This window comes from Zootoca vivipara, chromosome 16 (assembly GCF_963506605.1).
Source record: "Zootoca vivipara chromosome 16, rZooViv1.1, whole genome shotgun sequence".
NCBI classification, from domain to species: Eukaryota; Metazoa; Chordata; class Lepidosauria; order Squamata; family Lacertidae; genus Zootoca; species Zootoca vivipara.
This window is the reverse complement of record NC_083291.1, coordinates 39,087,635-39,102,254: the sequence shown is the minus strand read 5'-3', so window position 1 is coordinate 39,102,254 and position 14,620 is coordinate 39,087,635. Positions and strand designations below refer to the sequence as shown.

The window sequence follows — 14,620 nt, the reverse complement described above, 5'->3', positions numbered from 1 at the left end:
AAAGCCCCAATCCGGTCACATTCTGGGGGGTCTCTTCCCCCCTTGGAATTCAGGTTTGGGAGAGGCCAAGCAAGGGTGGGGGAGAAGAGGTGCCCATAAAGTTGTTTCTGAAAAGAGCCCACCTGTGTTAGCATCAAAGCAAGTTGGGGGGCAAGAGAGAAAAGTGATGAAGAATCTGCATAGGGCGTCAGACAGACCACACAAAAGAGCCACAAAGCCTACTACTTGGGTTCTTGTGGGGCACTTGCAGGAGCAGAGCCATTCCCCCCCCCCCCACAAAAGCTTTCTTCACAAGCAAAGGAAGCAGAGTTTCAAACTGCGTTGATTCTGCTCTGGTTCTCTTCCTAGTTGACACGTCGACTTCTAGCATTGGACATTGTGTGTGTGTGTGTGTGTGTGTGTGTGTGTGCGCGTGCAAAACTCACAGCTGCTCATTAAAAGGCAGCTATTTCCAAGGATTGTAAGCCCAAGATCACAAAGTTTGTGGAAATGGGAAATTGTCTCCTGGCTCAGTTGGTTTTTGTTTTTTTAAAAAAGTTGCTCCCTCAGAAAAGGTGGTCTTAAAACTTAGTGACTTTCCCACTCAGCGAAGGAATGTCCTCTTGGCCATCTCCTACTGATGAGGCTTCCTCCGGTTTCTAGACCCAGGGGACATGGGACCCTTAGCCCTTTGCCCCCACCGTGGTTTTGGTCTGGGTTGGTGGCCCCCTTGCTTGCTCTTCACTTTGACAACAAACAAACTGTGAATTTTGTGAATGGCACTGTGTCTAGTTCGGCTGCAAGCACAAACAGATTCACAGCTTGCCTGCAATGCCAAGGAGAGAGACCTGTAGCTCAGTGACAGGCAACCTGCTTTGTGTGCAGAAGGCCTCAGTGCTAGCTCTGAAATACCAGAGAAAAGGAGAAGGTGGCGGCTGTGGCTGCTGCTGCTCCTGGGAAGGAAACCCAACTAGCAGATGCTCTTCAGGAGCTCTGGCAGAATGAGATCATTAGAGTTAGATCAGGGTTTTCCAAACTTGGGTCTCCAGCTGTTGTTGGACTACAACTTTCATCACCTTTATCTAGCAGGACCAGTGCTCAGGGATCATGGGAATTGTAGTCCCAAAACAGCTGGAGATCCAAGTTTGGGATCCACCAAGAATCACCAAAAATGGGAAAAACAATAATTTGAACATCAGTTTCAACAACTCTCAGGGCAAAGGCAGGTGCTGGAGCCTTTCTTGGGAGTGGGTTGCCATTTCTTGGCGCACGTTCTAATCCATCTGCAGTTTCCAGATGTGGATTCATAATCTAACCCTGCCACCAGATGTTTTTTGTTTAAAGGAGCAGGGAGCCTTTGATCTTGCGTCCTCAAGCAGAAAACCAGCTCCCCCCCTCCCAAGCAGTGCCAAACAGTGCAAAGCAGAGGCGGCTGAATTCCATGGGGTGCTCCCCCCACCCAGAATGCCCTGGGCTAGCTTTTCCTCCAAGAAACTGAACTGTTACTGCCGGTCCCCAGGGCTGCTGTGCACCAGGTGGATATGCGTAGGGTGGGGCCCGCATCGGCTGGGCCATCTGCTGGGGGGTCGTGCGCTCGCCATCCAGGGCCTGTGGCAGGAATGGGGCAAGAGTGTTAGAATGGACCAGTGGAGAGGCTGGCTCAGGGCCAGGACAACCCTGCTGTGCTTCCATTTCAGAACTTAAAACAGCCCAATGGCTCTTTCCTGCATCCCATAACCACCATCTCCCTGAGACAAGCCCAGCCCCTTTGCAAAAACAGTATATATATTTTTAAAACAACCTTCAGTGCTTGGTCATTCTTGCACAAGACAAACCTTCTCTCAGATACTAGCTCTTTGCCAAAGGACAGTATCCCACACATATCTCCCACAGCAATATGGCAACATAGGGCACCTATGATTGTTTTGCAGAATTATTTGCTTCAGCTGGCATCCCCCCCCAAAAAAGTAGCCAACAATCACTGGAGCTAGGAACTTGCTTTTCAAAGGAAACCTAAGCTTAGACATATCAAGCTTGGCTTTTCTGAAGGTCTAACTGTGCTATAACCCAGGTACACCAGGAAAAAGGGGAGTGACAGCGCCCCTGTGAGCCACCACCCAAAAATAATGTCCACAATTGTAGAAGCCACACACTCTGGTGCAAAAAGTTTGCATGCAGCTGAAATATTGTATGACCAGCCTGCACAAGGAAACCAATTCTGTTTGCCAACACAAAATAATGATCTCATTGCGTTAAATGCACATGGTGCCAATTTATGTTTAGAGCAGAGAGACAGCCCAAAAATGTGGCCTGTGGGCTGAGAATGGGGGTTTCTCCTTTTGCACACAGAAAGCACAAGAAACTGCAATGTCAAAATGTATTCTGGCTATTTTATGGGATGGTCACACACACCTTATAAGTCTCAGGGATAGAGTTGGAGGTGTGTGGGGGGGAGGGGGAGAGAATACCCTGCTGAATGAATTATAATCTGGGTTTTCTATCATAGCCATTCTATTTCCTAGGGAGGGATTGTGCCATTTTAAGAAGCCTGCATGAAGTGGATCCAAATAAATGACTAGAAGAGTTAAGGTAGGCAAGACTTATTTTATTCTGCAGAGGCACTTTGTAGAGGATGGGGCGGGGCAGGGCAGAACTCCAGAAAAATCTGGATAATAAGGGTCCAGTATGGTTTCCAATTGGATGGGGAACCTTGATCCTGCATTGCAGGGGGTTGGACTAGATGACCCTTGGGGTCCCTTCCAACATTGCAATTCTATGATTCATGGGTATAAGCTACTACTGTGATGCAGTACTGAATTAACAGCAGAACTAGGGGAAAAGCACACACACAACACACACTCAGTGCCTCAGGGAGAAAAACGTCCTGGGCCAGTCCTGGTTGTGACCCTAGGCAATTTTTTCTGGGACTCAGCTACGTCTACTGAACTCAGTAAATTTCCAAGTAAAGATGCCCAGCACTGACTGCAACTGGTATAAAAATGTTAAGGATGAAATGGAGGTGGGGAAGAAAAATATTAACAGGAGTTTTTGTTGCCGGTGATGCTTTTAACAGAGTTAAAGCAGAAGTTCAGTTTTGCAAGAAATCTGTGCTCAAGTGGAGAGACTCCCACTTCTTGACTATGAGGTGGGGTAAGAGAGGAAGGAGGAAGAAATCAGGTTCAAAAACGCTTTCCACTGAGTCAAAACTTCCCTGGCTGAGGGACATTTGCTTGCTTGTTTCTAACGCACACAAGACAATACCCATAAAGAAAAAAAGGGACACTGTCCCTTCCCAACCCCTTCCTCCGCTTTCTGTGACTGAGCCAGAGGGTTCATTTTGCATTGGAACCTGGAAAGAATGAGTAATACATTAAACAGGAAGGCTGGGTTCACAAAAGCCAACCAATGAGTCACATGTTACAGCAGGAGAAGTTTTGTGTGTGTGCGCGCATGTAACATTTGTGTGCAAGTTCCTAGCTCACATTTTTTTAAAAAAAACAACACCACATTTTTTGGATCTTTCACATCAATGCAATTTGAATGTAACAGTGCATGCACACGAAAGCTCATACCAAAATAAAAACTTAGTTGGTCTTTAAGGTGCTACTGAAGGAATTTTTTTATTTTACTTCGATCCAGACCAACACGGCTACCTACCTGTAACCTGAATGTAACAGATTTGATGCTGGGCTCCAGATAAACACATTGTGCAGAATAAGGGCATATCCCCACTTACTTTCCCTCCACTTTTTCTAGGCATGGTGTCCAAGCACCTTCTTTTTGCTCACGACTTTTCCCCACGGAAACCCACTCTTTAAGCAAAGGCAGGTTTAGGGGAGCACGGCCGATTTGGCCGCCCTGGGTGTGGACGCTTGGGAGCACAACAACCACCGGTATTACACAGAATGAAAAAGGCAAGGGATGGGGAGTGCACCAAATTTTGGTGTGGGTGATGCTGAAATCTGGGACCCCAAGGTCTGCCACTGCTTTAAAGCTCAATTGGCGCAAATGGCAATCCACAGGAAACCCAAATCGACCCTCGCTCCGATTAAGCACTAAAGAGCAGGTTTTTGTGGAGGGAAAGGAGGGGGGGGGAACCACTCTGACATACGAGTTTTTAAGCACGCTTGTTCCTGGAGGAAAAAGTAAGCGTGGATAAGCCCTCCGTCAGTAGAATTTGCACCATTTCAAGGAACCCTATTTTTTCAAAAGTAGCAGTACAGAAAAAAGATCATTAGACTGAGGGGTACACTAAAATTACATGCTGCTGTACACGTGCACCAGGTTCCACCCCACATTGTGGGTGCCCAGTGCGTTACACGCAAGTCATCACACAGCCTGAGGGGGGCTGATGGGGCCCAAGAGGCCCTCCTGAGGCTGCAAGGAGCCCCATTGTGCCTCGGCGCACCATGAAATGTCATGTGTGTGCTGCACTGGGATGCCTACCCAGGCACCCAGTGAAAATGGCCCCTATGCTGCAGTACTACACCACAAGCAGGGAGTGTACATGGAGAAGCCTTCAAAAATGCAATTTCCCACCTGCAGATGAGAATTCTGCTACTTCCGAGTAATGATACCTTTTACTTGATCTCCTCACCACACAAATAAGAGCAGAGGGAGCAAATCTAGATTGTTTATCTTATTTCATAAAATTTATACACCCCTTGATTGTAAAAAACAATCTATACATTAGAGCAGCACAGGTTTTTCTGCCACCCAATGCACATGTATCCTCCATAGGAGTGAGCAGGGGGCGGCCAACTTGATTATTCCGAAGCAAACGGAAGCGTCTTCTCTTGCAAAGAGTGCCTAAAGGCAAGAAACAGAGCAAGTCCTGCCCAGACGTTACCGTACCTCCACCCCTCAAAAAACAGGTTATAAAACTGGACATAGCAATGATCTGTTTAAAATAATATCTGTCTAGCCCCCAAGACTGCAATGTGGCAAAATCTGAGGTTGAGGTGGAGTTTTCAGCAGTTTTTGCACAGGGCAGTTGGGAGCATTCTATATGCTATGTGGCACTGCACAGGAACCTCTTGCTCTGCCTGTGCTCTTATGACACCCTCTATTTTGGGGGCACAGGGGAAACAACCACTATATTTCTAATCTGATCATGGATGCAATTTCTTCTTTGAAAAAAACCCCAATTAGTCTGAACAGAGCCTCCTTGCTGCAGGATTTTGGATTTTTGCCATTGAGAACATGCAACCCTAGGGCAAACAAGCAGAGCCCAGAACTTATAACAATTCTCAGATCTAGAATGCACATGAGCTTTTTTTTTTTTTTGAGAAGGAAAGGTGACTCACCTTCCACTTCCCATGTATGTATGTATGCATGCATGCTCATTCATGTTAACCAGCTCGGATGTAGCCCAGGGCTTAGATCTGAACACAGTGCCAGGAGGATTGTTCCATCTAACATGTCACAAGTTTTGGGTCAAACACACATGAAGTATCCGAAACAAAGACCGAGTTCCTTTGCTAATCCTGCCCCCACTCTTTCAGGTAAAATCATCTCACCACCACAGTTCTGGGCTTCTAAGTCAATATGGCAGGAAGTTCCATTATCACTCATTTAAAGGAGGCAGAACTACCGCAGGACAAGACTTGACCCTGCACACATTTATGAGCCTTGCAACACCAGCACCATGCTAGCCACAATCGCATTAGGCATTATAAGCCCTTTGCTGAACCAGACACCCCTAGCCACATACTGCTCCCTGGTCACGCCAAGACTCACCGTAACCTGGAAAGGACTGTTGGGAATGTGCTCTCCTCCAAAGCGCACACAGATGACATATTTGCCTGGCTGGGGCGCCGTGTAGAAGATGTCAAAGGTGCCGTCCTCATTTTCCACCACATCTACGTCCACCTCTGTGCCATCAGGAGTGCATACTGTGCAAGTCACCTTGCCCTTCCCGGCAGCCTTGGCATCCACCGTGATCACAGTCTCCTCACCAATTTGGATGGTGGGCCCAATGCCGGCTCCTGGCATAAGGGAAAGCCAATGAGGAATGGAGAACTTGAGTCCAATTTCCAACTCCTTCCCCATCATGCACCATGGGTCTTCCTAAGCTCCCAGCCTCTTGTACCAGCTGACACAGCCTCATGGGGACTTTGAGACAGAGGGCAGGTTTACCAAATTGTGGGGGGACCAATATTGCACAGATGAATTAAGCCACTCTAGGTCAAAACAGAGCACCTTACCAATGGACTATATTCACCCATTCAGTTGCAGGTACAAGTGGTCAATTTTATTGTATAAAGCCAAAGGCCTTTATAATGGAGGGCAGAGAATAAAAGGAAACTTTGCAAGTAGGAAAACACGTGCTGGAACACTAGGGCTAGTTCACACTTGCTGGTGGACCCCACGCAAGCTCTTTCTAGGAATACCTGCATTCACATGAGAGGCCCTGCATTTGCAGTCACCACAATTTGCTCAAAATGATGGCTGTTCCAGCCAATACTCTCAGTTGCATGTCCATCACCAGCAAAGCCTGGTCAGTAGTTGAGTTTTTGGCAGGACAACAATGTTTAGAACTCAGCCAAGATATGTTACCCACTTACCCACCCACCCCTATCTCCCAGGGGCTCTTCCCCTGATGTACCTCAGTGGCCCACTCCCATTTTCACATGTGCTCATGCGAGGGAGAAGGTGATTGAGGTGCAGAGGAGAGGCTGTCAGATCCCCCAATGCCAATTGTGTTGAGGTGGGGGTTAAAAAACCCTTCCAGCTTGCACAGGAGGGCTGGGAGCCAGATCAGACCCAACTCTTGCCAGCTGACACCAAGTCCCCAGGGAACCAGTCAGGTAACATCACATTTAAAAAGGACTAAAGCAAGATGGAGTTAAGGCAACTAAAGACATGATTGGACCCCAGCAGCAGCAGCATTGGTTGTTCATAAAGCAAGGGATGTTACAGCTTTGGGTGACTAGGGATCGGCCAATACCAAGGAAGAGCTTGTTCTCGCTGAAGAAAGAACTCAATGTAATCAAAGCACAATAGGAGATTTTGAGCCACAGACCTTCAAACCAGCTTAAAGGGTTAACCTGAGGCAGCCAACATGGTGCCCTCAAGCTCCCACCCTACCTGACCAATGGGAGTTTGCCCAACAATATCTGGAAGGCACCACAATGGGTTAATGAGAGGGCTCTGGCTTAAAGAGATTTCCAAAAGCAACAACACTGTTAACAAACAGATAAGCTGCTGTAAATATCATGTTTGTGTTCTCCCCCCAATCACATCAACATCAAGTTCAAGATTTCTATTGTTGGCTTAGGTTCCTATTGTAAAATGGCAAACCATGATCAGAGCTACACAACATACAGTAATAAAAACTGAGCCCCTAGTGCTGGCTATGAAAGTGTGTTTTGGAGAATGAGTGCTGGGAAGGGGAAATGTTTAGATTTATGTCCAGTCAAATTTGACTCCTAAGCCCTCTGGATAGCAAAGACAAGCAGGGGACTACCAGTTTGCCTGTCAAGCTGCAGGGAGCATGCAAGGTGGGGGGGGGGGGAGAGAGAGACATGTTTAGGCACCAGACCAAAACATTTTCCTCTTTGCCCAGGCCTATGGCTATGGCCCACAGCCTGTAAAAATGCTGAGGGGGGGGGGCTGTTATTATGATGACTTATTATTAGGCTGTCTGCCAGTATCCTTTTTATTATGTTTTTATCACTTATGTTCTGTAATGTGTCATTAATAAAGGACAGTATATAAATTGAATAAATAGTGATGTTTCTTCACTGTGGTCTCAGGCTCTGTCTGCAGCTTACGACTCCTAATCTATTTAGGAAGACTGTGAGGTGTTTTTCTCCCCTCACACTTTGGGTGGGAAACCTAGCTTCCCTGAAGATGGTTATCAGTTTAGAATCCATGTTTTGACCCCAGCATCTTTGCTTCAAGGAACAGCTCCTCTAGCAGGTCTGCAAAAGGCCTTATCAGTTTCCCTGGTTTGAAGCTGCTGCCAGGAATTCACCCAGATGACCTTTTCAGTGGGGGCACCTAGGCTGCGGAATGCTCTCTCCAAAAAGACTCCCCTGGCACCTGCACTGATCTTTTGGATGATAGGAAAAGACATTTCAATGCTCCTAGGGCCTTTAGCCTTTGCGCTTAAAAGAAGTGTTGCAGCTCTGTTGCTTTTGCTTTTTATTCTGTATTCTGCAGTTGCTTTAGATTTTTATATGTTACAGCTTTAGCCTCTTATTTTTGTGAAATGCCCAGAGTTTTCGGGCTATTTGACAGTGTAGAAATGTGGCAAACAAGATCCGTTCGCGTGCCTGATACAGTTACAGACCTCCATTGGCCAACTCTGAAGCACACTTCTTGTGGAAAGCCAAGACAACGTCACCAGGACTCCCACAAATTTAGGTGCTCACCTGAGCCACCACAATGCTTGCAACATGCCTGCCTGTAGACAGAAGCCTTCCCCATGGGGTTAAGAAACATGCATGTACCTGATCCATTTCCTGATTCACAAGTTCATGCCCCTCATTTAGGCAAGCACAGCAGGAGATGGAAGATAGAGAGGGAGGCAAAGGGTAGGAGAGGACTATTTGGGGAGGCAGGGGGGTGGAGAGAAGGGGGTGGAAGGGGGAAATGTACCATGACAGCCATAATCCAACCCACCACTAACATTTAGATCCACCTCCTTGCTTCATATCAATGGCTAGGGTTGGAGAAAATGCAAGGCTTCCATCTCTCCCTCCCACTCCCCAAAAGTTGCCTCTTTTCTGCCTCTGAAGCAGAGGCTTAGTTCACAGCAATTCTATCCTGCTGGAAGAAGCAAAAACTGAATATGTTCCAGCAGGGGCAAACCAGTGGCTCATCTCTGCAAGCAAAAAACTGAAAACTGAAAAAGAAAGGCCGGTCGCTGTTTTGACCCCAGCATCTTTGCTTCAAGGAACAGCTCCTCTAGCAGGTCTGCAAAAGGCCTCTGCCTGGGACCCTGAAGAGCCACTACTGATTTCAGTAGTCCATAATGGGTTAAGACAAAGTACGGGCCCAACTGTCTTCATGCGCGTTACTTGTAAAGCTGGCATTCCCTTACGCTGGCACAAGTCCTATCATTCAAACTCATCACATGTTTGCTGAAAGTGGAACAGGTATCTAAAGGGAGCTACTGAAAACAGTTCTTGTTTAGCAGCAAGTGCAAGGGAGTTAATTTAAAAACAAAACAAAACCCCAAAACATCAACAACTAAAGCAGATATAAGGACTACAATTCTCATCCCTGACCATTCCGCCATGCTGGCTATGCCTGGCAGGAGGTGCACCGCTGCAAGTGCCAAGGCCTGCCCCCCCCCCAACATCCCTGAACTAGAAGCTTTAACTGATCAATCAGTGGCACTGCACTTTAAGCGCCGGCCTGATCATTTTGGTTTTAACAGACCAAGGAATATATATGCTTCTTTTGTAGCCTAACCAGGGAAATGGCAGTTTTTATCCAGGTTCTGTGAAGTTATATACAGTGGAACCTCGGTTTATGAACACCTCGGTTTACGAATTTTCAGTTTACGAATGCCGCGGACCCATCTGGAACGGTTAATTCACTTTCCATTACTTTCAATGAGAAAGTTCGCTTCAGTTTATGAATGCTTCAGTTCATGAACAGACTTCCGGAACCAATTACACCCATGCTTCGGGTTAAGTACGCTTCAGGTTGAGTACTCTGCGGAGCCGTCTGGAACGGATTAATCCACTTTCCATTACTTTCAATGGGAAAGTTCGCTTCAGTTTATGAACATTTCAGTTTATGAACAGACTTCCAGAACCAATTGTGTTCATAAACCGAGGTACCACTGTATTAGCAACTGACCCAGTTTTCAGCAGGCACCTGCTGAAAACCTGCAGTTTTCAGCAGGCACCTGCCTGGCTGCCCTCTCCTCTCTGATCTGGGGCAGAGGTGGAGCCCAATGCAAGTGTGAGACCATGCAGCGGAAAAGGAAGCAAGCAGGCAGGCAGGCATACTTTGGGGGGGGGGAGGAAGCCATTAGCAAGCTGCTTACCTAGCCCATGACCTCCAATCGACACTGAGGTGAAAGGGCAAAGAGCAAGGGTAATCAGAGTGAGACAAGAATCACACGGAACAGTGCACAATTAAAATAAAACACAGGAGAATGTAGGCAACGTGGCATTTCCCTCCCCACAGTGGGTGAGCGGTGTGGCCGGATGTGCCCGGCAAAAAGCAGTCAATGTGGTGGTGGGGAGGGCGTGGCATTATTTTAGCGTGGCTCGCCCCACCCTTCAGCAGCCCTCACCCCCCACAAGACCCTCACCTGGGAGGAGCGCTCACCTGTGACGGTGCACTTGCTGGCGTCTCCAGTGGGCAGGGCCCGGATACGGTACGGCGAGTAGGGGATCTCATCCCCACCGTACTTGATGAGGATGGTGTATCGGCCGGTCATGTCTGGGACATACGACACTGTGTAGGTGCCATCTTGGTTGTCACGGATGGTGGCTTTCTTGGGCTTGCCCTCAGGATCCTGGCCATGGCACAGCCCAGGAAGGGGGGGTTTAGAAGGAAGGCAAGCATTTCAGTTAAGTGGCGGCAACTGCAGCAGCCATTCAAAACCTAGGTCCCCGGCCCAAAGTTGTTAAGGTCACAAGAATCTGACAGGAATTTGTGTGAGTGAAAACCCACTTGAGCCCAGTATGGCACAAGAGGACAGCTGCTTCCAGGAGCATTTCCGGCTGTTACATAGGAAAGCACTGAAAAGACATTTTATGTTTAAAAAGGGGGTGGGGGGCTGAGCAAGGTATGAATAAACTGGGATTACCCAGGAGGAGTTGTGAACTTGGTCAGTGACCTACACAAAACCCTTGTTATGCTTTAGATGCAAGCTCAGCTTAAGGCCTGCCATCACTACAGACCTCCAATTCAAAAGGAGTACTGAAATCTACTGTCTTGCTACAGTGGGATACTCAGGAGTCAAGCAGACTCTCACCAAGTGCAGAGTTGGTGGCCCTTCTAAGTATAGGATGAGAAGGGTAGTCTGAGTCAAAGCTCCCTTCCACGAGTACAAGACAGCAAGTATGGCTATGCGACCATGGGGCTTATAGAAGTCAGTGAGAATGTTGCCACAAGGCAGTGCCACCACGTGACTGAATGAAGGAGCTCACAGTCCACCTGACTACAGCTTATGTGTACCTTCAGACTTGTCCCAGTATTTTCCCCATCACCTTCCATTAATTTCTCCCCCAAGTATCTACCGTGGAACCGAACCCTCTGCCCTGAAGGCTGCAGGCCTTCTCACAACAACCCCCAACCTGCATTCATCTCTCCTTCAGACGTTGTCCCACTTACGGTGATCTGGACAGCCAGCAAGCCCTCTCCAGCATCCTTGGCATCAATTGTGAACTCCACAGGCAGGCTGGCTGGCACACCTGTTGTGTTCAGCCCTGGGCCACTAGCCTTTACCTTGCTGGCATCATGTGTGGGAAGAACCTTAACCTTGAATGGACTGTGAGCATATAAAAGAGGGAGGGAGAGAGGTGCCTATTGTTAATGTTAGGCAACTGACAGAAATGACCACACCCCCATCCCTCAATTCCAGGGTGCACAGGTGTTCCCCCACAGGATCATTAATGGTCACTCATCTTTCTCTTACACAAAATAAGGTGTATACACAAATATACCAATCTGAGGCCACTGCACCCTGATGGAATCCTCTACCAAGGACAAGTTCCCATTGACAGGGCAGCATATTCAGCAGAAACAACTGGTAAGGGTAAGACATTGTACACTGGGCTCGGTGTTCCGGGAAAAGCTTTCAAGTCCTGCGCCAGTTTTTGCTCTGACACAATTTGCCAGTCAACAGCAAAAGACAAAGATCTGTGGCATAAGGTTTTGCTTCCAACATTGATTACGTGAGAGTCTTTAATGGATTTGCAGAGGCCCTCTCTCAAACAACTTGCCCGACGCGTTTAATGCAATTTTAAAAATATTATCCTGAGAGGTAAGTCCCCCAAGCCTGAGATTCTCAAGTGCTGGGTTTACAAACACTTTGGATTTCTAGTAAATGGTGAAATCATCTGAAGCTTTGGAAACATCAAAAAGCAGCCATCGCTATTAGAGTCTCTGCCTTGGCTCAGAGGGGCTAGAAGCTTCCTTATGAATGTTAAAGTTCAGTGTACCAAGCTTCTGTCCTAAGGAGGCTTCTGAGTCTCATTGTCTTCCCTCTGGCCCTCCAGCGGCCAACCCACAACCCATACCTGCGGGGCACCTCCTCATCCCCATAGTGCACAGCAATGCTGTATGGGCCTTCGCGGCTTGGCACGTAGCTCGCAGTCTGAGTCCCGTCAGCATTATCCACCACATCTACAGGCTCCATCACTCCTGCAGGAAGAGTACAACAGGTGAGAGAAGGGCCAAACCCCAGGAAGGCACTACTGGTCTAGTCAAGCCAAGATTTGCTTACCTTTAGGGCCCTGAACTTTGACCTGGAGGGGTGCCACACCTGCCTTGCTGGTGTCAACCGTAAAGGACTGGGGGACATTGGCTCTGACAACACCAGGAGTCAGGCCAGGGCCTGAACATTTAACTTTAGATGAATCTATCACATCATGCACAGGCACTTTGAAGGGGCTCCCTATGGAGAGAGAGAGAGAGAGAGAGAGAGAGATGGGGGGAAAGTTGAATTTGAGCCCAGACACCACTTCAGGGTTTCAGGTAAAGCACACACTCCTTACATCAAATGCAGTTTTAAAAGAAGTCTCTTGCCTTTGAGTCCCGCCCACACTTGTGTTTCAGGAGGCCAACTTTACTTGTGGAATTCCTAACCAGCAAGTCCTATTTACAATGCAATTGCCTGTCTCTTTGATCTTCTAGGGGACTCAAGTGAAGCATACAATCATAAAACCATGGAATTGTAGAGTTGGAAGGGCCACAGGCAGCATGACCAAAGCTCAGCAATGATGGGAGTTGGGGAGTCACAAGTCCCCCACCCCTATGTGGCATGCCCTACGGTCCACAGTCTCTGATCCCACACTAAGCATTACACCATCCTGCTTGCCCAGCCCACTCCTGCTTTGCTGGAGATTGCTCAGAGGAGAGCTGACGAAGTGCACCAAGAGCGCAAAACAGAGATGGATACGAACTCGTTTTGCAGAATATTTAGGCGAAGGAACCCTGGGCAGCTTGAAATCTTGCTTTCATTATTATTTAGGTACCAGGAGAGTCTAATGGGACTATATGCCTCTCTTTTGGTTAGAAAGGCAGCCTAAATTTCCACCAGTGCCCTGCCCAGAACATAGAAAACACCAAAGTGGTGAAAAATCAAGAGCAACAATTTATTTGTGGAGCCAAGGGGAGAACAATCTTTTCCAGTCAGTGGGCCAGATCCTTAGGTCACCCAGTCCTTGTCAGCCATTTTGGCAGGTGCGCAGATGTCCATCACCTGATGTCACCATGGCAGCTGGCAATGAGTTTTCCTTTGCCCAAGCAGTGCAAAATCAAAGCACTTGGCCAAAGGCACAAAACATTGCAATCCCCAACAGCAATTCAGTCAAATCCCACTTTACCTGCCTCACACCAAATGCTGTATGTTGGCAGGAGAGCAGGACTCAGAAAACTATTGTGAGCCAAATTAGGACTCCTGCCAGGCCTCAGTAGGACCATGAGGCTCTTGACTGCTGGAGTAGCCTCCCTCTCCCTCTCTAGGGCCATGTATGCCAAGAGCGACAGAAGATACCTATGCATCAAGAACCACCCTCACCAACCTATAAATCAATTGCCCATGCCACTTCCTGCCACACACACAACCCAGCCCCAATCGGTACCTGGCACTTGGTGGCCACCATAAGTGACGTTGAGGTTGTAGGTGCCAGGTTCATAGGGAATGTATTCCACAGAACAGCTGCCATCTTTGTTGTCAGTGCATGACATCTTTGCTTCAGAGGGACCTTCAACAGCTAGGCCCAGTCCACCAGAACCAGCACCCCTGTAGTAGAAGAAGCCAATCAGCAAATCCAAGCCTGTGATAGTTGGGAGTCACCACAGACTCATGCCTCAGGCAAAGAAGATCGAGGAAGTGACCTAGGAAGCTCCTGTTCTAGCAACTTAGAAGTGCAGTGGAAGTTGTTTCCATTAAGAACAGTTCCGGGGTGGGCCATTGAGTCTTGTGTGGACTCTTTTAAAAAGCTAAAATCTCCACAGGCCAATGCATTTTAAAATTCACAGAGCAAGAAACCACTTTGGTTGCCTTAAGGATTAGTTGTGCCTTAACTATGCTATCTTGTTTTGTCTACTTAAGAGCCTGGGTGGCTGGATCAGACTACAGCCTGCCTAGTCCTATCTGTCCCTCCAACCAACCAACCAACCAACCATTATTTTGCTGCTTATCCTTTTAACACACTTTCTTGCCACTCTTTGGGCCACAAAGGGAGCAGATATGATGCAAAGGAATCCCAACTGAGACAGCATCTTTTCTTATGTTCTCACCACCTTTAGAAGTTAGAAGTGCTACTGCTAGGAGCCGACTTCATTTTCCAGGCTGCTTCTCCAACTAGCTCAGTGCTGCATTACTGTGACTGCAAAAAGCTGGCCAGGATCTCATCTCATTAAAGAGATGCTTTTCACTTATTACATTTGACACTTACCACATAAAAGCAACTAACTAAGATTCAAAACACTAAAATAAAAC

At 47.7% G+C, this 14,620-nt stretch overlaps 1 protein-coding gene across 4 annotated transcripts in view; it reads right to left on the bottom strand.

Moving 5' to 3' along the window:
* The window catches only part of LOC118075210 (filamin-A), an 87,249-nt gene that overhangs the window by 21,682 nt on the left and 50,947 nt on the right, over positions 1 to 14,620 (bottom strand). Inside the window, exons 25-32 of one of the 4 annotated variants that reach the window (XM_035097093.2) lie at positions 13,758 to 13,918; positions 12,398 to 12,568; positions 12,192 to 12,315; positions 11,284 to 11,440; positions 10,273 to 10,462; positions 9,986 to 10,009; positions 5,719 to 5,966; positions 1,480 to 1,587 (exon numbers count right to left, since the gene is read on the bottom strand). In XM_035097093.2, the coding sequence (XP_034952984.2) occupies positions 1,480 to 1,587; positions 5,719 to 5,966; positions 9,986 to 10,009; positions 10,273 to 10,462; positions 11,284 to 11,440; positions 12,192 to 12,315; positions 12,398 to 12,568; positions 13,758 to 13,918 (1,183 nt within the window). The remainder of the gene's footprint in view (positions 1 to 1,479; positions 1,588 to 5,718; positions 5,967 to 9,985; positions 10,010 to 10,272; positions 10,463 to 11,283; positions 11,441 to 12,191; positions 12,316 to 12,397; positions 12,569 to 13,757; positions 13,919 to 14,620) is intronic. The other 3 variants (XM_035097095.2, XM_035097094.2, XM_035097097.2) reach the window with 3 other exon arrangements.